Here is a 23,487-nt window from a genome sequence, read left to right as displayed (position 1 = left end):
CTAGAAAAATGTTAGAAAAAGAGACATTTTTCTAGCATTTATTGACCACGCCCTAGAACTAAGTTTAACAGGGCAGGGAGTACTAAAAGTATTTAGGTATGTTGACGATTATCTAGTTGTTTTTAAAAAACAAAAAGACCTACACGGATGCTGTAAGAACAGTTTTAGCCAACTTCCAAAAAGAGGGGAGGGGGTCAGTGTTCACTCACGAGCTACTTAAAGGGGGGTGCTTACAGTTTTTGGATCTTAATATTACCCTGGGCGAGGATCATGTTTGTTGGCGTTACTCCCCTCGAGCCCAGAAGGAGCTATTGCCTTACACATCAGCACATTCAAAAACTGTGAAACGTGCGATTGCTCGCCTCTGCCTTGAGTCGGCTCTCATGAAGTCGTGTCACCATGCTATGCAGGCCAGTTTTGATAGGCAAGTTGATCGGTTGGTTTCGGCGGGGTTCCCATGCACGGTTATCACAGCAGTTGCTGAAGCCCTCCTAAGAAAAATCAAGTGTGCGATGTTTCACAAGTCGACTGAGCCGAACAAACAGTCCGTGAGACCAGCGGTGGTGCCTTATGTGCACAGGGTCGCGCACAATGTGAAGAAAGTGGCAAAGCGACATGGCGTGCTGGTCGTGTTTTCTGCCCCACGAAAGCTTGGCCGAAAGCTTGCGCGCGCATTGGGAGCGATAAAAAGAGCTCCTGCAACAAAAAGCATGGCAAGCAGTAGGTGAAGTGCTGCACAGGTGTGGTGTATGAAATACCACTGACCTCCCGAAAAGCCTATGTGGGCCAAACGGGGCGGTGCGTTAATGACCGCACGGCTGAGCACGCACGATCGCTAACAAATCTAGGAGGTGCACATCTTTCGCAGCACTGCGCTGAGTGCTTCGTGTGTAATCGTGCAGCAGGACATGGGCCGGGGCAAGAAAGATGCCAGCAATGCAAGAAGTGTGAGCCACGGCTTCGGGAGATAAACATTCTGGGCAGAAGTGGAGACACGAAGGTGCGGGAGCTTTTGGAAGCATTCCACATTAGGGACAGGGGATTAGATTGTGTGAGTGATACCTCGTCCGCCTTTTCAAGACTGAGATATCGTATCTTGAACGGTTTTGTTGATGCCTGTTGGTAAAACCCGGTTAATTCGGATTTCGCGGGACCGGAAGAAATGTCCGAATTAACCGAATGTCGAATTATCGAGAGGACCAGAAAAAAAACAACAAAGTGCCCCACATCAACATACCTTTATTTTTTGAAAAAATCTGTTATCGTTGACTGCCTTGTGCGGGAAACTTTCATCGCTACGACGACTTTGCGCACTTCTGCCAAATGATGCAGTGCGCGCACGCTGTCTGCAGAACCTGCACATATGTCTTCTAGAACACTTAGGGCATCAACAGCCTCCGTCATAGTGTGATGCGGCAGTTCATCATGCGTGTCGTCGTCATCATCGGAACTCGGCTGCTCACTTCCTAAGGCTTCTTCCACAATTTCACTGTCGGTGAGATGGCCGGCAACGGCAACGTTGCTGTCGATAGCGACATAATCGCACAGCTCAACATTCGGCGGCAGAATGCTTTCGTAGTCGCTCTCTTCCTCGCGGCTGGCATCAGGTTCATCCACATCGATGGGACCGATGCTCTGAGTGAAGCCACTGTGTTTAAAGCAGTTTGCAATAACTGCAGGTGGTGTATTGCGCCACACGTGCACTAATATATGCACGGCGCTGAGAAGCGTGATATCGTACTTTCTACCTGCTTCTAAACACAACAACATGCGTTCGAGCACCTGCTTGTGGTACCGGGTCTTTACATATTGAATTATTCCCTGGTCCAAGGGTTGGAGGGAAGCTGTGGTGTTAGGCGGCAGAAAGAGCAGCTCGATGTCCTCCAGCCCTGACATGTTGTTGTGTGCACTACAATTGTCGATTACAAGCAGTACCTTGCGTTTTTTTGCACAAAAGCTGCGGTCTAGTTGGCGTAGCCAGGCTTGAAATATTTCAGATGTCATCCAAGCCTTTTTGTTGGATCGGTAGTCCACAGGAAGCTGTTTTATATTTTTGAAGCACCGCGGTTTCTGTGATTTTCCAATAACCAGCAGCGGCAGCCGCTCCGTGCCGGTCATATTCGCAGCAAGCAAAACTGTCACCCTATCCTTACTTCGCTTGCCGCCGACGCAAGGGTCTCCCTTAAAAGCAAGTGTCTTATCTGGCAGGGCCTTGTAGAACAGTGCCGTCTCATCGGCATTGAATACGTTGCAAGGCTCATAAGCAGCGAGGCGCCTCGGAAGCTCACTCCTCCAATCGTTCTCCACGCTTGCATCCACAGCACCTTTCTCGCCGCAGACGCTGCGGAAGACCAAATTATGCCTCTTCTTGAAGCGGTCAAACCACCCTTCTGATGCACTGAAACCTCCAATGTCCATCATTAGGGCGTATTTTTCTGCTTGTGCACAGATGAGGGGTCCGCTCAATGGCAGCTGGGAGTTCCGCGCGTCCGCAATCCATCGAAGCAGTGCTTCTTCCAGCTTCGGATGTGCTGCCGTTCGGAGTCTCTTCCACTTGTCGGAGAACTGCTGCCCATCGTACGCTTGCAAAATTTGCGCTTCATTCTTGACGTACGAGCTCAGCATGCTCCTCTTCACGTTAAATCTTGCCATGATGGCTTGTCGCGGAATTCCCTCCTTGACAGCCTTCAATATTTCAACTTTCTGTGCCAAGTCCTTCGTCACATACTTCGGCCGCTTCGCTGGGGCCTCGGTAGCCATCGCAGGAGCCGAGAAACGCAGCGTTATCGAGATTGTAGCGGAGAAAAACGCTGAGCACGCACACACCTCGCTCCACGGCGTTGCTCCACAAAGGGGAAAAAAAAATGGCGAGACGCAGCGGCGCGGCAGGGCAGGGCAACGACAACAAAAAGAAAAAAAAAACAAGAAAACCCATCCTTGGATTGGATTGGATTTGAGGCTTCTGCCTTGGCTGATGTCTGCAGCGATGCGGATGGCGCCTCTACATTTCGGTTTCACACCAGCGCCGCTCTCGCTATCATCATCATCTCACCTCCGCTGCGCTCATGGCCTCCCTGTACACATGCAACCTCCGCCTCCTGTCCGAATTAACCGAAGGACGGCCAAATTTCTCCAAATTAACGGGAGTTTTACGCCATAGAAAACCATATGTGGTTGACGGGACCGGATGGGCTGTCCGAATTATCCGATTTTCCGAATTAACGAGGGTCGAATTAACGAGGTTTTACTGTACCTGTGTATTTTGCGCATGCCTTGAATTTTCTATATATTTGCTAGCTTTGCAGTAAATAAAATCAGATGAAGTTAGCGCATGTCGTGTGTCAGTCTTTCTTGTGTGCGTTTTATTGCAGCGCTATTACCATTTCTGTCTCACTGTCGGAAAGCACCCTCTTAAACTGTTCTTTTTGAACTGTTTGTGTTAATTTGTGTTCGTGTTCATCTGTGGTCGCTACAACGGACCTTTCCGTAGACCTCCACATCCTGCGCGATCTAGGCCGAGCGCACAGTATGAAGTCTACCGTATAAACACGTGTAAGGGCCACACCCGTGTATGGGCCGCACCCCGCTTTCCCAAAGGAAATATTTAAAAAAAAATAAATCCGTGTTGGGGCCACACCCGAACTTTCCATGACTCACGCGGGAATACAGTGGAACCTCGATTATACGACGTTCAGGGGACCGCGCGAAACCGTCGTATAATCCGGGTGTCGTATAATTGAAAATCAAAGAATGCGGCCAGTGGCGCTCGGCCTTGCGCCGAAAACTGTTGACCGGCTTCAAGCCCGCGGCAGGTACGCCAATCAGATTAAAAAAGACAAAAACCAGCATTTGTTTGAAACAGATTTGCAAAAAAATCTTTATTACCGTTTAAAAAAAATCGGTAATTTTTTTTTTTTGCACCTTTGCCCAACCTCGGCGCATCAACTTTCTTTCAAGGGCTGCCACGTCCGGCAGTAGGTCGCCAACATCGTCGCGCGCGCAAGCAAAGCGCCAGATGTTGTCGATGCTCTGCAACACGTCCGCGTAACTAGGAATGGGAGCGCAAACCTCTGCATCGTTGTCCACTTCGCAAGTTTTATCGCGGGGCACAAGCATCCATTACTTCCATTACAAAAAGCGCCGTGGACGCCGCTGTCCTCGCTTGGGCGAGCGCGGCCTCGCCCGCTTATTTGTTTTTTCATCAGCGTCGGCTCCTGCGGACGCATCTGTTGCTGGGACGCGCGTCTTATCTTTTCTCTTTATCTTTCCTCTGATCTTTTAACTCTCCTCGGCAGCGGTGGTGGCTTGGCTCACGCCAGTAGGCGGGCCCGTGCGCTTTCCTTTTCATCCTTCTCTCAGTTGCAACAACACGCAGGCCGCGCCTCCTTGGGACTCTGACTGCACAGGCTCGACGAAAAAGAGAGCAAGTGCACTTGGCGGCCTCGGCAACGCTCTCTTCCGCGCAAAAACGGGGGTGCTTAGATTCGCATGCAAAGTTTTTTTTTCAGAAATTTTTTTCCGAAAATAGGGGGGGTGCTTAGAATCGCGAAAATACGGTACATCCCGGCCTGCGTTTGCTGACGACCTTTTTTGACGGACGGTACGAGCCAGCCGTCGTACGAAGCGGGGTCCTTCTAAAATTTGCCTCGTATAACCGAGGTTTTTAATGCATTGTCTCTATGGGGGTTTTGCCTGGACCGCACAAATTCATCGTAAAATGCGGGTCGTCGCATGACCGGGGACGTATAATCGAGGTTCCACTGTAGCCTTCTAAATGCACGCGCCGTGGCCTCCGCGATCGGCTACGGCTGCGAACAACGGAGTGCTCGATCGCGGAGGGCTTGATTGCGGAGGCCAAGCACGCGCACAAGAGCTTCCAAAAACCGTCCATGGATAGTGCCCAAGGCCGCAGTCATCATCATCGTCATTTTTTTTGTTTTTTTTTTCCGCCACGACATTCATGCGTCGCGACTTTTCGCTATCTACATCGGCATCAGTATTGCCAGCTCCAGCCTTTTGTGGCGTGTTCGAGCGTTTATCGCAGTTGTGGTGGTTGTGGCTTTCGCGTGCTGCCGCCGAGTAACTTAGATTTAACACGATGGGCAAGCACCTTATCAGCTACACGGCTGGGAGTTAGCTCTCGAACACGGCAAGCGTGTGACGGACAGGGAATTTGACGTGGCCGAGAAGTGCGTCCGATGATCGTGCAACCAAAAAGGTGCATTGAGAAACATAAGCTGCAAAAAGCGCGCTTTTCGAGGCAAGCCGTGCGAGTTTCCCGAACTGGAAGAAGAGCTGCTCTGCTATGTGATGGAAGTATGGAACAACGGCTACGCGTTGACAGCGGACATGCTGCGCGGCTTCTTTTAGACGAGCATGCACCGGAGCTCAGCACCAGCTCAGAGTCGAAATACTCCGCGAGTGACAATTGAACGTATAATAAGTGCCGCTCATTCCCTGGTTGGTGTGTTTTTACTTAAAAAAAAATGTTTTTCGTACATCGCGTGTATGGGCCGCACCCCGAAAATTGGCCCCCGAATCTGGAGTAGAAAGTGTGGCCCTTACACGCGTTTATACGGTATTTCATTTTCAATCTCACCACTGGGGCTCTGCCATGTCTACTTTCTGTTTTCTCGTTTGCAGAAGAAGGTACTATTCATGATCCGTAAATTATTTCTATCTGCGAACTCTACAATAACTCTCCCCTGCTATTCCTGGAGCCTATGCCATAGTCTCCTACTGCCTGGTCTGTAGTCTCTGCTTCTTGCCTGCCTTCGCACTGAAGTCGTCCATCAGTACAGTGTACTGTGGTTTTACCTTGTCCATTGGCGATTCCACGTCTTCATAGAAGCTTTCAGTGATCTGGTCATCATGGCTGGATGTAGGCGCGTAGGCCTGCACCACCTTCAGCTTGTACCATTAAGACTAATTACGATAGCTGACACCACCCTCTCCTCTATGTGATATTCATATTTGATAGGCTGTGTGTTAAAAAGACGTTCAGAGGAAATAGGATAGAGACGACAGGAAAGGTGCGCTTCTTTCCTGTTATGTTTATCCTTTTTTTTTCTGTGAATGTCTTTTCACCGCACAGCCTATCAAATATGAATATGTGCCAACTAGCCTCTCAAGAATCTTTAGTTGTCCTCTATGTTGCCAGCTATATCTGATTGGTGAGGAATCCCACACCTAGTTCTCGCCTATCTGCTAATGCACGGTAGCACAGTGTGTGCCCGCTCCTTAGTACTGTATACGCCTCATCTGTCCTAACCTCACTGAGCCCTATGACATATCCCATTTAATACCCGCTAGTTCCTCGAACCTGAAGATGAACAAAAACTGTTATTTACTTAAATCTTTTTTTTTTTATCCAGACTTTGATCATCAGTGGAAAGTCTGCAATGTGGGAGAGATGCATTTGAAATTCATTTGCTCCACTGGTGATGGCATCTTCGAATGCTCCAGTGAAAATGGGTTCAGTGCATTCGTTCTTTCTGGCCGTGCCAGTGTGTTGCTGCCATTGTGTAGTGATGCCAGGCCTGTGTGTGGCGCAGGTGCGTCGCATGGTGAGCGTGGTGCTGCACGCTGCGTCCCCCCAGGCACCCGCAGCAGACTCCCTGGCCCTGGTGCACAGCCTGCTGGCCAACCCCTGCAAGGAGAGCTGGCCGGGGGGAGTGAGGGTGGCGCCCGCCTGTGGGCTCTACCTGGCGCACATCCATTACGACCCAGCACGTGAGCATGGACAACACTTATTTCCATTAATGTGTAAATGGCCTCCAGACTTACCAAGTGCATAGCAACAGCCTGTGTCCAGCCTCATTTCACTATGGCTAATACAATCAGCTTGCTGTCCGTTGCCTGCAAGGTATTTACTAAGGTAATCGCGAATGGAGTCAGGGCAACCTTAGACCTCAGTCAGCTAAGTGATCACGGGGGCTTTCGTAAAGGATAGTCAACAGTAGAACCATATTCACGCCATCAGTCAGGTGATAGAGAAATGCCCAGTATACAACCAGCCCCTATATATAGCGCTCGTTGATTACGAGAGAGCATTTGACTCAGTGGAAACCTCAGCTGTCATACAGGCATTGCAGAATCGGGGTGTGCAAGAGTGTTATATGAAAATACAGATGATATCTAACCAATGCACAGCTACTATGGTCCTTCATTAAGTCAGCATTAAAATTTTAATAAGGAATGGTGTCAGGCAAAGAGACACGATCTCACCTGTGCTATTCACAGCCTCTTTACAGGAGGTGTCCCAAGGCCTGGATTGGGAACAGTTGGGGATAAGTGTTAATGGAGAATACCTAAGTAATCTGCAATTCGCTGGCTACATTGCCTTGCTATGTCACTCACGACATGAACTGCAAAGCATGATCAATGAACATGCAGAAAACCAAAGTAATGTTGAACAGGCTAGCAAGGGAACAACAGTTCGCAATCGGTAGCGAGGTCCTGGAAGTAGTAAGAGAGTACAGTAATCCCTCGTTATAATGAAATCGCTTTACTCGAAATATCGCTTTATTCGAAATTTCTTCTGGTCCCGACCCAAACGCCTGCATTTTAAGCCACATTACTCGAAGCGCACGAAGAGCTTGACCCGCTTAGAGCGAAGTGGTGAGCAGAGGCATTGCCGCCGCCGAGCGTAGGCATTGCCACCGTGGCGGCGACCCTTTGCGCATGCAGTGCGAAATTAATACCGCCGACGAATTAAACTCATGCAGGCATAGAACAGGCCACAAAAGTACCAAACCCACGATCGATGACCTGCCTAGTAACCGGCACCAAGAGAGTGTCGAGTGTCCCGTGCTCAGCGGTACCAAATTCCATGGTGCAGCGCGCCAGAACCGTTAATCTCGGTCGGAAGCGCATTCCTGGTGTTCCCCGTGACAGAATCCACACGAAAAAAAATGGCAGTGGCTTAGCTCCGGTTAAGCCTGGATATACAAGCGAAAAGCTGCATTTATGCTTTGTTTGACCTCATGGCTTTTGCAGTTTGCGCACAAGGCACTGGGAGCACCACGGTAGCGGTGTAGATTTTGAGCCAACTCCCTCGCTACCACTTCTGGGTCTTCTTTTCTTCCTTCCATGGCGAATGTCTGCGCCTCTTCTACGGCCGCCGCCGCCGCTCACACGTGCGTTCCCGCAACGCCTTGCGAAAGAACCTTCTCTTGGGGCCGCGGCGAGACCGCGCAGCAGCGGCAAGGGGTAAACCGGTGACGAGGAGGAGAAGTGGCGATGGAGCACGCGGCGCGCGGCCTCTTTTATGTCCGCCGCTGCCGCTCGGGCGTTATCACAACGCCTTGCGATAACGCTATAAGAACGCGATAAGAACCGCTAGCAACGGCGAAGGGTAAACCGGTGGCGAGGAGGGGAAAGGGCGCGCCGCGGCGGCGCCCACGGGTGGCCCCCGCGAAGCGCGATGTTGACGAGCCTAGTGAAGCTTTTCGCTTCAATAAAGTTTTCCTCGCGCTTTGCGATGCCAGAAAACCGCGGTGTCTTGAATGCGGAAAAGTGACCGGTCATGCTTGATTCGCGCCATTCGACTAGACAGACGGTCTAAATGCGCGTCAGGGTCACTGAATTTTGTTGTTACGGCGGGAACACATGTGCGAAAAGCGAGCGCAATTCAACGCGGCGCGAGGTTGCGAACGGCGCCGCGTTAAATCGCGAGGTCGCTAACGGCGCCGCAGCGTCCGGTCGCAGCGCGCCGCTTGCGTCCAACCTGCTAGATTCAACGACGGGCCGCCCGCGGCAAACGCGATGAAGGGAAGCGGGAGCCAACGCGAGCGCAGAGAGCGGCAGCGTCATGATGATGTAAGGCGCGCTCCTTTGAGCCACGGCCGGTCTCGACGCGCGCTCGCTCGCTCGCGCGCGTCGAGACCGGCCGTGGCCTGCCGGCCTGTCGATCAGCCTGGATCCCGTCTGGATCACAAAAATGAGCTAAAGCTTGGTCTTGATATAGATAATAAACTCTGGTATAAGCAATTTGAAAACTGTATCATATTTGAGGATCGCTGACCAATACTAAGTTGCTGGTAGAACAAATGTGCTACGAGAAAATTTTGTAGTGAAAGCTACATTGGCCACGAACTTGCGATTTCGCTGTGGCAGTGCTCCGAGGAGGCACAGAGACCGACCTTGAGCCGTTGCCTAGCGTCCGCCAGCTGCAGCGGTTGCTAGGCAACGGCTCAAGGTCATCCGCCAGCTTCCTCGCAGTTGTGGCGCAATTAAATCTCGACTGTTTTAGCTTTTTTGAGCGGTCGCCTATATCGAATTATCGCTTATAACGAATTTTTTCGCCGTCCCGCTGACTTCATTATAACGAGGGATTACTGTATGTCTACTTAGGGCAGGTACTGACCGCTGATCCGGATCAGGAGAGGGAAATAACTAGAAGGATAAGAATGGGGTGAAGCGCATATGGCAGATTTTCTTGGGTCATGGATGGCAGTTAACCAATATCCCTCAAGAGGAATGTATACAACAGCTGTATCTTACCGGTACTCACCTATGGGGCAGCAACTTGGAGGCTAACAAAGAGGGTTCAGCTTATGTTGAGGGCAGGGCAGCGAGCTATGGACAGAGAAATGATAGGTGTAACGTTAAGAGATCGGAAGCGGGCGGAGTGGGTAAGAGAACAAACTCGCGTTAATGATATCCTAGTTGAAATCAAGAGGAAGAAGTGGGCTTGGGCAGGGCATGTAACGCGAAGGCAAGATAACCGCTGGTCCTTAAGGGTAACGGAGTGGATTCCAAGAGAAAGCAAACGTAGCAGGGGACGGCAGAAAGTTAGGTGGGTGGATGAGATTAAGAAGTTTGCGGGGATACGGTGGCCACAACTGGGGAAGGACAGGGTTAATTGGAGAGACATGGGAGAGGCCTTTGCCCTGCAGTGGGCGTAGTCAGGCTGATGATAATGATGATCATGAATACAATGGTGGCCTCCAAATTTGCCCCAGGTTATTTCCAAGATGTGATCCACCCCACCCCCAAAATTTGGACCACCCCATCAAATTTGGCCTCCTTGGATTTGGAACATAACTGGTCCATGCTAATTTGACCATGGGCAACACGATGGTGGTCTCCAAATTTGACCTTGTCCGATTTTGACCAAAATTCATACCTGCCTAATTTGAATGTGCTCAATACGATGGTGACCTCCAGATTGACCCACCCCAACACCAAATGTGCCCCATGCCCACCTCCAAATTTGGCCTCCTCTGATTTGGACCAAAATCAGTGTCCATGATAATTTGACCATGGGTAACACGATGGTGGTCTCCAAATTTTACCTTGTTCGATTTTGACCAAAATTGATACCTGCCTAATTTGAATATGCTCAATACGATGGTGACCTCCAGATTGACCCACCCCAACACCAAATGTGCCCCATGCCCACCTCCAAATTTGACCTCCTCTGATTTGGACCAAAATCAGTGTCCATGATAATTTGACCATGGGTAACACAATGGTGGTCTCCAAATTTGACCTTGTCCGATTTTGACCAAAATTGATACCTGCCTAATTTGAATGTGCTCAATAAGATGATGACCTCCAGATTGACCCACCCGAACGCCAAATGTGCCCCAGGTCCACCTCCAAATTTGGCCTCCTCTGATTTGGACCAAAATCAGTGTCGATGATAATTTGACCATGGGTAACATGATGGTGGTCTCCAAATTTGACCTTGTCCGATTTTAACGAAAATTGATACCTGCCTAATTTGAATGTGCTCAATACGATGGTGACCTCCTGGTTGATATACCCCAGCACCATATATTGATATACCCCAACACCATTTCATATGTGTGCCGTGCCCACCTCCAAATTTGACTTCCTCTGATTTGGACCAAAATCAGTGTCCATGATAATTTGACCATGGGTAACACGATGGTGGTCTCCAAATTTGACCTTGTCCGATTTTGACCAAAATTCATACCTGCCTAATTTGAATGTGCTCAATACGATACCTTCAGGTCGACCCACCCAACACCATATGTGCCCCGTGCCCACCTCCAAATTTGGCTTCCTCTGATTTGGACCAAAATCAGTGTCCATGATTATTTGACCATGGGTAACACGATGGTGGTCTCCAAATTTGACCTTGTCCGATTTTGACCAAAATTCATACCTGCCTAATTTGAATGTGCTCAATACGATACCTTCAGGTTGACCCACCCAACACCATATGTGCCCCGTGCCCAGCTCCAAATTTGACTTCCTCTGATTTGGACCAAAATCAGTGTCCATGATAAGTTGACCATGGGTAACACGATGGTGGTCTCCAAATTTGACCTTGTCCGATTTTCACCAAAATTGATACCTGCCTAATTTGAATGTGCTCAATACGATGGTGACCTTCAGGTTGACCCACCCCAACACCATATGTGGCCCGTGCCCAGCTACAAATTTGACTTCCTCTGATTTGGACCAAAATCAGTGTCCATGATAAGTTGACCATGGGTAACACGATGGTGGTCTCCAAATTTGACCTTGTCCGATTTTCACCAAAATTGATACCTGCCTAATTTGAATGTGCTCAATACGATGGTGACCTTCAGGTTGACCCACCCCAACACCATATGTGGCCCGTGCCCACCTCCAAATTTGACTTCCTCTGATTTGGACCAAAATCAGTGTCCATGATAATTTGACCATGGGTAACACGATGGTGGTCTCCAAATTTGACCTTGTCTGATTTTGACCAAAATTCATACCTGCCTAATTTGAATGTGCTCAATACGATACCTTCAGGTTGACCCACCCAACACCATATGTGCCCCGTGCCCAGCTCCAAATTTGACTTCCTCTGATTTGGACCAAAATCAGTGTCCATGATAAGTTGACCATGGGTAACACGATGGTGGTCTCCAAATTTGACCTTGTCCGATTTTCACCAAAATTGATACCTGCCTAATTTGAATGTGCTCAATACGATGGTGACCTTCAGGTTGACCCACCCCAACACCATATGTGGCCCGTGCCCACCTCCAAATTTGACTTCCTCTGATTTGGACCAAAATCAGTGTCCATGATAATTTGACCATGGGCAACACGATGGTCGTCTCCAAACTTGCCCCGCCCCCATATCCAAATTTTGACTTTGACTGATTTGCACCGAAATCAGGCCACAAGAATGCCAAATGTGACTGCAATTTCATAAACGCCATCAGAAAACTCAGTTTCGTGCTCTGTTCAGACCCTGATGTTTCCACGAAGCAGTGGGGCACTGCAATAGATCTTGCCTTCAAAAGAGTGCATGCTGTAACAAGATGAGCATAGTTGATCTGCAGGCCATAGCCAATTACTTCATGGACCACAACAGTGTTTGCCAGAATATGTGTACATATAGAGAAAGGAAAAGAATGCATGATGGAATAAGTGATTGTAACTTGCAAACCGAGTGCTCAATCCAATGTTCAAGCAAGATGTAAAAGAATCAGCAAATCACTTTAAGAAAGTAAAATCATTGTGAAGCAAAAAAATGGGAGCTATTGCTCTGCCATTGGTCTAACCGAGTTAACCCACTGCCATATTTTTTTTCATACGAGGCACTGTTTGGGTTTAAGGGTTTTCAGCTGATGTTGGAGCCAACCACATTTCTTCATTTGTATCTGCTGCTTGACAAATTACTGGCGTGCTTTCTTCACGGACTTTTGAGGCGGCAGTCGGCCTTCGTACCAAAGTGCACAAAAGTACACCAGATTAGTCTGGTGCAGCGCGACTTGCACTGGTCACTGACGGTGCACTGCAACGCTCTTGCAGACCTGATCGCAGACGCGGAGATGCCAGCAGACGTGGCCGAGTTTTACCGGACCAAGCCGGTGCCTGCAGAGAGTGAAGACGACAAGGAAGAGGATTGCCGAATCGAGGAAGCAGTCATGTCCTGAAGTGTTGCCATAAAATGGTGGCGCTTAATCCCGAGATGGACATAATTTTTTTCGAATATGGTACCAAGATCATCATTCAGTACCCTGCTGCCATCTCTGAGGAAACCAAGAAACTCCTTTTGACAAGCCCAGCTCACCTTCGACCGGACACAGGGTGTTAGAAATCACTCAACTAGCTGGACTCTCTGTGCCATCAGCTTATGATGAGTCTGGCTGATCCAAGTCCGCTATGGTTAGAGCCGTGCACGGAAGTACTCGTACGTTTGTTTCTTGTAGCAGCTGCAAAGCTTAGGACACGTCAAAATGGGCTTGTTTAGGGGGCCTCAGGCTGATAGTGTAGACTGACACGCATTGTTGTATTGGGAGATGTCATTTTGCAAAGTGAAAATGGTGGGCTGCTGAACTGCTAGAAGGGCAAGGACAGTATTGTTTGCAAAAAACAAAATATGGGACTGACATGAACAATGCTCTTGGACTTCCATAACACAAGAATTGTTCTTGAAATTTTCTTTGGAAGCAGTACTGTCCCTGTCTGTTGAGTAAAGGCACTGGTTTAGCATTTACAATGCTAAATATTAAATGCCCGCAGCCGACCCTTCCCAAATGCTATTCTGAGCTGCAGGAGTGGCGTGTACCAACTGCTGCTTGCAATAAAATACCTGGCTGCAGTACTGCAGTACCCTCAGTGCCTGAACAATGCGCCTCCACCAAAAGTCGCGCATCCTGGAGCACTGCTGGCAGCGTTGTTGAATCGCATTATTCTGCTCTGGCCCGGTGTCTCCCGTTTATTTAAAGTGAAACCTCATTATAGCAAACAAGTAAAAAACCGTAAAATAGTTCGTTATAGCCGAAATTCGTAATATAAAATTTAGTCAGAAATGCGCGCAACAGCAGCGCAATTGAAGGGACAGCAATTCTGGCGATCTTTACAAGAGAAGCGGATAGATGTTTTCCCAGGTTTTGGCGGCGTTTTGAAGACGCTCGCAGCTATGTCGAAGACCGCAAAAAACCAAGCGTCAGTTAGGGTAGGTTGGCTCCACCGCACAGCACCGCAAGTGCAGGTTAAGCGCCGGCTGCTGTGGGTTCTCCGCGTCGCAGCCGTGTCACGTGGAAAGTGGTACGTCAGAGCAAAAGCTGTCGCCGTTTTCACCCCCTCCGCGACACCTGACATTGCAGGATTGTTAGTGCAAGCTTACAACCACCTATGCTGCTTCCAGGGCGCTGTCGACGGATGCCAGGGGCGTGAACACATGCTGTCAGCCGCACTGCAACCCTACACGCCGATGAAAGTGCCAGATGAAAGTGCAAACCTTGGCGCAAACGCTTGCCGCACCACCACCAGTCACTTATGCATTGCGGCTAAGCCTGCCATCCGAATGGGCACAGTTTGGCAGTGGGGCGTTCAGTATAGCCATTTCATGGCCAACCGCCTCCGATATAATATAAAGTAGGAATTGCATGCATTTGTCAAAAGTATTTATGTAAAGTTCGGTGTAACCAATAATTCGTAATATCAGTGATCGTTATATCAAGGTTTGACTATATTTATCACTACACCGTACGACCAACATGGCAATACTGTGGAAAGTGGGGGTCAAGAATATTACAAAGAAAAATTGAGGCAGAATTTGTCATATACATCAGGTAAGACTCAAAAAGAGGTCACTTTTCTCTGTGGAAACATTAAAATACACTTTTACTATGAACCGGAAAAAAAAGAAACTGTACAAAGTCAAGAGGCAGCAAGAGACATACGTCGCAGGCCATAGTCACTGGAGCAGAACATTCCTCTCATCTGGATAGTAAAAATAAAAAAGCTACTTCCACATAGTGACTTCCACGGCATAAGTGCATTTTAGCAATAATGAAAAAAGAAAGTGCAACATCTTGCAGTAATAAGTTTTGTGAGAAATTGCTAGGGGGAAAAACAGCACTTTGTCTCTCGGTTTGGATTCAATTTTTCTAATCTTATTTACAGGGTCCTGTTGTTGCTTGCTCATGGTCGCATTGCATTGCTTTTATATACCACATAAACGTGTGTGAGGGCCGCTTTTATTTTCCCAGATTTGGGGTCCAATTTTCGGGGTGCAGCCCATACACGATGTGCGAAAAAAAAAAAATTTTTTGAAGTAAAAACACACCAATCGGGGAATGAGGGGCATTTATGCTACATTGAATCGTCACTTGCGGAGTAATCCGACTCCAAGCTGGTGCTGTGCTCTGGTGTGCGCGAGCTCATCCCACAGGAAGTCACACAGCATGTCCGCTGTCAATGCGTAGCCATTGTTGCGCACTTCCATCACATAGCAGAACAGTGCTTCTTCCAGTTCGGGAAACTCGCACGGCTTGCATCTAAAAGTGCGCTTTTTGCAGCTTGTGTTTCTGAATGCATTTTTTTCATCGGACGCACTTCTCTGCACGTCAAATTTCCTGCCCCCCCCCCCCCCCCCCACACGCCTGCCATGTTTGAGAGCAAACTTCCAGCCGTGTTAAGGTGCTTGCCCATCGGGCTAAAACTGCTACGCTCACAGCAGCAACACACAAAAGCCACAAAGCCACAGTTAATGTTACAACTCCCAGCCACAATAGCTGGTGATACCGATACGGTTAGTGGGAGCTGGGGGCAGAGGAAAAAGTTGATGATGATGGTGACCTTGGTCTCGGGCGCCATCCGTCGGCAACACCTGGATGCTCCTGTGCGCGAACTCCACTATCGAGCACACTGTTGCTCGAAGCCAGAGCTAATCGCAGAGACCACGGCACATGCATTTAGTAGGCTATTCCCGCATTGGTTGTGGAAAGTTCGGGTGCGGCCCTTACACTTTTTTTTTTTAATATTTCCTTTGGGAAAACGGTGTGGCTCTTACACACCTTTATATGGTATTTTATCACTGCTTGGTCTTCAATGACTGCAGTAAGTTTTAAGTAAATAAAAGTCACGGGAGGAAGGGAATAGTTGTCGCATTGTACATCTGCCCAAAAATGAAAAATGTTCTGAAAAACTTAAACCTCAGTGCCTTTCTGTGCTTCTTTCTTGAATTTCAGCCAAGGCTTCACTTAGCATATGGTACAGTCGACTATCTTGTCTAATCGCTAGAGGCCAGATTTTTAGGCACTAAAAAGCACATTTTAGGCGCCATAAATAGGCGGCTAAAATTGCATTTTAGGCACCTAACGGAGAAAAATAGGCACTATAAACTTTTGGCACTATAAACTTTATCAAAAGTGCACACAGTTCCGAACTTCAGCGCGCAATATCTGCAGTAAAATAAAACAAAAACACAGCAGGAATGATTTGGGACCTTAAGCAAAATGCGAACATTATAAGCCGTTTTTTTTTAAGGCTGTCGCGCAACTTTTTGTACAATACACATGCTTCAGCAGAGCAAAAGGGACAGTTACCAAACCTTTTAAAACACTTTGGTCTACCTCGAAACAAACAATTCGCTTGTCGTGTACAAAAGTAGAAGCAATGAACACCTTGACAGGAGGCCATGTATTTAGAAATTGATAGAAACATTGTCAATTCAAAGGATCTGACAAATGAGTTCAGTCTTCGCTCACACAGGAATTAAACTTATTTATTGCAGTCATACACGATGCTTCAACATTAAAAAATATGTTGTCATTTGTGTAAACGGTGTTTTATAGTTAGTGGCTTCACGTGTCTGGAGCCACGTGACTATCAAATAGTACTTTCCATTAGAAGGGTCTGGAAACCATAAATACGAGATGCTAGAAAATGTGACACACAGTGCTGCTTGATGCGGAATATGCCGAAAAGAATCGTAGTTCTGCATGGGCCTACGTACATCCACGAGGATCCATGGTAAAATAAACATCATCCATCTAGAAATCACTGTTAAAGCTATGGCAGCAGTAGCAGACAAACACCATCTGGGGCACAAGGAACTAAAATAAAGCAGGTTACCCAGGTGGAAATTTTAATCTGTTAAACTGTTTCCAGCAGGTTTATGGAACATTTTACAGTTGGTTTCAATTGGAACCAACTGGAATTATTTGGACGAACCGATAACTTACTCCGTGTACTTTCCGAAATGTGGTGCCATCTGGTCAACTACCACTTTAACAGCCAAAGTCATCAATAAGCTGCCACGGTAAAATGGCAGAAAATGGGAAAAAGGTTGCTTAGATATTTTCGGCTGACGTGGTTGGTATTGTGTACACAGCCGGCGTAGGTGCAGTGTTCACCACAGTCAAGTGACGAGGTCATCTAATGTTGCCACGAGTGTGTTCTACTCAAAACCCAAATGGATTCGAAAGCTAACAGAATCTGAAAGCAAAACGACAGTGTATTCTGGCCCCTTTTCTGTAAAATAGGGCATTTTTAGGCACCGACGTCGGAAGTAGGCATTTATAGGCACTGACACCAAAAATAGGCATTGATAGGCGCTATAAAAAGAGTATTAAACATATTGTTACCGGTTAACTGGTTACTAAATAAGCGGACGAATCGTGAACGAAGAAGTGGCGGTGCGCTGAACGACGTCGACGTTGACAGTGGGTAGCTGGGCCCTCGGAGTCTGAGCTGAGTGCTGGCCATCTCAGAGCAGCCGCCAATATAGACTTACCGCCGTAACATCCCCGTAACATCTTTTGGTGGAGGTCGCGGGTTCGAGCCGACATGCCGGCGAGATGACGGGCCGAACCGGCGAAATGACTACCGACCCGGCCCCTCCGTCTGCGCCTGCCACGCCAACTGTCGTCGTAGCCCACCCTCGCGATCCGGGCACATTCTGCGGTACAGATGGCGTGGATGTCGAGGACTGGCTCTCGCTTTATGAGCATGTTAGCCAGCACAACAGGTGGGACGCCACGCTGATGCTGGCCAATGTGATATTTTATCTGGCCGGCACCGCACGCGTCTGGTTCGAAACCCACGAAGAAGAGATTGCCACGTGGGATGCCTGCAAGCAGAAGCTCCGCGACCTGTTTGGGAAACCAGTTGGCCGTCAGCTTGCTGCCAAAAAAGAACTTGCAGCTCGCGCCCAAACGGCCACTGAATCATATATTACATACATTCAAGACGTCTTGGCACTGTGCCGAAAGGTCGATCCCAACATGACCGAAGACGACAAGGTAGACCACATTCTTAAACGCATTGCCGAGGATGCCGAATTCCACCTTCTCTTCCAGGACTGCTCTACGGTTGACTCCGTTCTGCAGGTGTGTCGACGCTTCGAGCAGGCCAAGCACCGGCGCATTGCACACCGCTTTGACCGCCTGCCTAACACAGCTGCCAGTTCCACGTGCGTGGATCTGCCGACACTGAGGCAGCCTTCAAACCCCGACAACGTGACTCGCATCGTGCGCCGTGAACTGGAGGCCCTGGCATCCTGTTACGACCAACGCGCCATTCTCGGACAACACCCTGGCCACAATATCCCTTATTCAAGCTGTCGTCCGCCAGGAGGTCGCCAACTTGGGCATGTCCTCCAGCCATCGTCCCGTCGAACCTCGGAGTGCGAGCCCCATCTCTCCCGTGGTCGCTACCGCTACGGCCCGCAACACCTTCGTCCCAAGTTACACAAGATATCGCAATCCAGATGAGTGGCGTACCCCTGACGACCGGCCGATCTGCTTCACCTGCTCGCGCGTAGGCCACATCTCTCGCCACTGCCGCAGCCATTGGTCCGCACCTCCCCGACCTTTGCCCTACGTTGGCCGCTGTTATGACTATGGACCCCGTCGCTTCACGCCTCGGAATGACCCACCCAGCGCCGAGTCCCCACCGCCTCCTCGTACAACCAGCCGCTCTCCCTCCCCGACAGCCCACCGTTCCCGAGTGCAAACTCGAAATATTCGACGCAAGACAAGAACAAAGAAGGCACACACCACAATGCTGGTATTGTGGTGTGTGCCTTCTTTGTTCTTGTCTTGCGTCTATTTTCGCTGGTTCCCTTTCTACCCACCGTTCCCGCTCACCTCTTCCGCACCACAGTTACTCACCGTCCTCTGCAGGCCGCTTCGCGGGAAACTAGCCAGTGCAGCTCCCGGAGGAGATGCTGCATTGGTGCCCCGACCTGAAAATCCTCTACTGACCCAGCCTTAGCCCTGTAATCTGCTCGATGTTTTTGTGGACGGTGTTCCTGTTTCTGCCCTCATTGACACTGGTGCCCAAGTCTCGGTTCTTAGCTCATCCTTTTGCCGTCGCCTCAAAAAAGTCCAGACCCCTGCCGCTTCGCCCACCGTTCGCGTTGCCGATGGCAGCACTGCTGCCGTCACTGGCCTGTGCACTGCCCGCGTCACGCTTGCCGATCATCATATCCCAGTTTTGTTCACCGTCCTCGAACACTGCCCTCACAATGTGATCCTTGGTCTAGACTTTCTAACCGCTCACTCTGCCCTTATCGACTGCTCCAGCGGCCTTCTACGATTGGACCTGCCTCTCAGCTCAGCCGACACACCCTCAAGCTCCACGCCCCGCCTTCGCTCCACCGAGTACGCTCGCCTGCCCCCCGACTCTGCCGTTTATCTGCCTATGTCACCATTGCCTGCGGTTCCTGATGGGGATTATCTTGCCTGCCCACTCGCCGATGTCGTTCTCTCCCGCAATGTTGTTCTTCCGCACCTCATCGTGAGCGTCACCAAGAATAGCACCTACCTTCCTGTCCTCAACTTCAGGTTGTCACCTCAAGTTCTTCCTGCAGGCATATCGCTTGCTACTTTGTCTTCTCTCACCGACTGTACCGTCACTGCTCTCTCACCTGGACCGCCTTCTACTGTCTCTCAAGCGCCCGACATCCCGGCCAACGTTCCGCAATCCATTTCTGCGATGATTGCTTCTGACCTGAGCCCCGAACATGCGCAGGATCTTCACAATTTTTTGGTGTCCTACACCGACATTTTTGACTTCGCTTCTGCTCCTCTGGGTCAAACATCGGTAGTGACTCACCGCATTGACACCGGCGATGCAAGACCTATACACCGGAGGCCTTATCGTGTGTCGCTACCAGAGCGCCAGGTCATCCAGCGGGAGGTCGACAAGATGTTGGCCAACGATATCATCGAGCCTTCAAACAGCCCTTGGGCATCTCCTGTCGTGCTCGTGAAAAAGAAAGACCAAAGTTGGCGGTTTTGCGTCGACTATCGTCATCTCAACAGTCACGAAGAAAGACGTCTATCCCCTTCCGCGCATAGATGATGCCCTGGACTGTTTACATGGCGCCCGCTACTTTTCTTCCATCGACCTTCGTAGCGGGTATTGGCAAATCTCTGTTGACGCAAGAGACCGCGAGAAAACAGCTTTCGTCACCTCTGATGGCCTTTACCAATTTAAGGTCATGCCCTTCGGCCTTTGTCACGCCACTGCCACATTTGAATGGATGATGGACTCGTTACTCCAGGGCTTCAAGTGGACGACCTGTCTTTGTTACTTCGATGATGTAATTGTTTTCTCGCCCTCTTTTGAAACCCACCTGCTTCGCCTTTCGTCCATCTTGGCACTTTTCCGCCGCGCAGGTCTTCAACTAAAAAAAATGTACTTTCGGCCGCCGCGAACTCAGTCCTCGGCCATTTGGTGAATGCGAGTGGCATACAACCTGTGGGGTTTAAAAGGGGGAGATAAATGCGTTCCCCCGTTTAACCGCGGCTGACATAGTTCAAAACCGCGCGGACCCCACCCCGTGGTCGCGTATACGCTTCCGAGCGCACGCCGACCACGGCGGGCCTTGCTCTACGGGAACAAAGGAACGACACACTGGCTGACACAAACAAGGCATTTATTGCTATAACAACAATAACGCCAGCTAGCAACCAATACACTGAGGAATCGAGGATGTCCGACTCACCAGCACGGTTACGAGCGAACGTTCGCCCACGGTAGGGCAAAGGGAAGATCCGAGGCCCGACGGGGGGTGGAGGGAGCAAGTTCCAACCACAAGACGCCCGTGGCGAAGAGCGGAGCGGCGCGCGGAAACGTCCGCGAGCTATTCCGGTGCCGAGCAGAAGAGACCCCGTCGCTCCCCGTGAGCGCGCAGCAAAACGCCATCCGTGGCGCTGGTGTCGCTGCGACGCGAGCGCCCTCCCCTGTTAGTTAGAGTAACCAAACTGAGAAGGGTCTGTTGCGGGAGAGCTAACTACAGGGAACTAGAGCGTTGAGGGAAAGCGAACGCAGGGGACGAAGGCGTCCCCACATCCCCCCAACCCACGCGCCTGCAAGTTACATGCTATGCAGGAGTCTCCTGGTCTTCATGCGCTTGAGGCAGGTCGTGCAGCGGAGGTCACGCCGACGGCGTGCACGCAATCTTCTGCGGTATTCCGAAGGCGGCGTGAAGGTCTCCGCTGGGACGACTCGCATGGCCCGCGGACTACGTGTCCGCAGGCCCGCGAAGAGGAGGGCCGGTTGACCACTGCAGGCCAAGATTCCGCAGTAGTCGCCAGGGCAACAGCAGCCTGAGGTGGCTGCTGTCTGGTCCCGCCACGGCTGCCCCGGATGGAGGCGGCGAACAGGATACAGGCCGCTCCGTCGCAGCAGGCGGCAGCGAGACGATGTGCACAGGACAGCAAGCCGGAGTGGCTCCAGATCTGTGAAACACACTCCGCATGCCTTTAACGTAGGTCACGGGAGGGGAAACGGCGTACACAAGGGCCCCTTGGCTCAATGCTCTACTCGCTAGCAAAACGTGTCGGGCGGCTGTGCAACACAAAGTTCGAGTGAACAAAGCCCTTTCTTGAGTTGAACGAGAATGCTCGGTTCATGCGAGGTTAAAAAAAAACGGGCGGCCAGCAAAGTGCGCCCCCCTCTCAACACCGCGGTCCGGTGGTCGTGTCACTTTTGACAAGGTGCAGGCAGCTATGAATAGCCTTAGGCCTCACTACCATAGTGACGGTCGACGAACTCCAACAAAAGAAGGACCCGAAACGGGTTTCGTGCGCGCAGCCGCGAGGAGGCATCAGCGTTGTGGGATGGTCCTACCCCACTCACTGCACGAAGCAGCTTCTGAGTGATCGGCGCCCACCGTATCGGACGGTGTCGGAACGCCCGGTGCCGAGCTGCAATACCAGCGAGCTCGTAGCGGCACCCGTGGCCCCAGCTCCCGGAGCCGCGACTCCGAGAGTCGAAAAAGAGACAGCGAGAAAATATATACAGAAAACTCGGACCACCCACGCGGCTTCCGTACTCACTCGCTTCGGGCTCGGCAACTCCGCGGGCGCTAGGCCTCGCGCTCCCTCGATGCGGACCAAATGGTTCTTGAAGCAACTCCAGGAAGAAAACTTCACAAAAAAACATGCTGAGCATGTCGAAAAGTTCAAACATGCTGTAGCGCAATACACCTCGCACTCAAGAAAGCATGCCGCAGCTCCTAGCGATCAAAATTCACACTAGGCCTACCACTTGTCAAGTACGGACAAAGAGCGTTCCTCGAACCGAACTGACAGTCGTCCAATGTTCCAAGAGCAGGCCCCACGTTGGGCGCCAAATGTGGGGTTGAAATGGGGGAGATAAATGCGTTCCCCCGTTTAACCGCGGCTGATATAGTTCAAAACCGCGCGGACCACACCCCGTGGTCGCGTACGCTTCCGAGCGCACGCCGACCACGGCGGGCCTTGCTCTACGGGAACAAAGGAACGACACACTGGCTGACACAACAAGGCATTTATTGCTATAACAACAATAACGCCAGCTAGCAACAAAATACACTGAGGAATCGAGGATGTCCGACTCACCAGCACGGTTACGAGCGAACGTTCGCCCACGGTAGGGCAAAGGGAAGATCCGAGGCCCGACGGGACTGGGTGGCGGGAGCAAGTTCCAACCACAAGACGCCCGCGGCGAAGAGCGGAGCGGCGCGCGGAAACGTCCGCGAGCTATCCCGGTGCCGAGCAGAAGAGACCCCGTCGCTCCCCGTGAGCGCGCAGCAAAACGCCATCCGTGGCGCTGGTGTCGCTGCGACGCGAGCGCCCTCCCCTGTTAGTTAGAGTAACCAAACTGAGAAGGGTCTGTTGCGGGAGAGCTAATTACAGGGAACTAGAGCGTTGAGGGAAAGCGAACGCAGGGGACGAAGGCGTCCCCACAAACCTGACCCTGATAAAGTTCGTGCCGTCAGTGCTTTTCCCTGTCCCCGCTCGCCCAGCGATGTCCGCAGCTTCATCGGTCTCTGTTCCTACTTTCTCCGGTTCGTCCCGAACTTCGCAGCCGTTGCTCGCCCTCTCACCAATCTGTTGCAGAAAGGCGTTCCTTTTTCCTGGGGACCAGAGCAGGCTACTGCATTCTCCAGCCTTATCGCCATCCTCACCAACCCTCCTGTATTGGCCCATTTCAACCCGTCTGCCCCGACTGAACTTCGCACCGATGCAAGTGGTCACGGAATTGGCACCATCCTTGCTCAGCGACAACGCGGCCAGCACTGCGTGATTGCGTACGCCAGCCGTCTTTCTTCCGCCGAGAAGAATTACTCCATCACAGAGCGCGAGTGCCTGGCTCTTGTTTGGGCCATTGGAAAATTCCGCACATACTTGTTCGGCCGCCCATTCACTGTTATAACCGACCACCACGCCCTGTGTTGGCTCTCCTCTCTCAAGGACCCTACTGGCCGTCTTGGCCGGTGGGCATTGCGATTGCAAGAAT

The 23,487-nt window shown here is 50.6% G+C and overlaps 1 protein-coding gene across 2 annotated transcripts in view; it reads left to right on the top strand.

Annotated features, from left to right (window-relative positions):
* LOC149325747 (tRNA pseudouridine synthase-like 1) overlaps positions 1–12,924 on the top strand; it is a 38,445-nt gene extending 25,521 nt beyond the window's left edge. For both annotated transcript variants that reach the window (XM_089563822.1, XM_089563823.1), the window contains exons 6-7: positions 6,555–6,732; positions 12,772–12,924. In XM_089563822.1, the coding sequence (XP_089419948.1) occupies positions 6,555–6,732; positions 12,772–12,896 (303 nt within the window). In that variant the 3' untranslated portion in view covers positions 12,897–12,924. The remainder of the gene's footprint in view (positions 1–6,554; positions 6,733–12,771) is intronic.
* Positions 12,925–23,487: the final 10,563 nt, after the last annotated feature.

This window comes from Amblyomma mixtum, chromosome 10 (genome assembly GCF_055824585.1).
Source record: "Amblyomma mixtum isolate Tamu chromosome 10, ASM5582458v1, whole genome shotgun sequence".
In the NCBI taxonomy this organism is placed as follows: domain Eukaryota; kingdom Metazoa; phylum Arthropoda; class Arachnida; order Ixodida; family Ixodidae; genus Amblyomma; species Amblyomma mixtum.
Note: the sequence above shows the minus strand (reverse complement) of the source record. Positions and strands in the feature narration are given on the sequence as shown.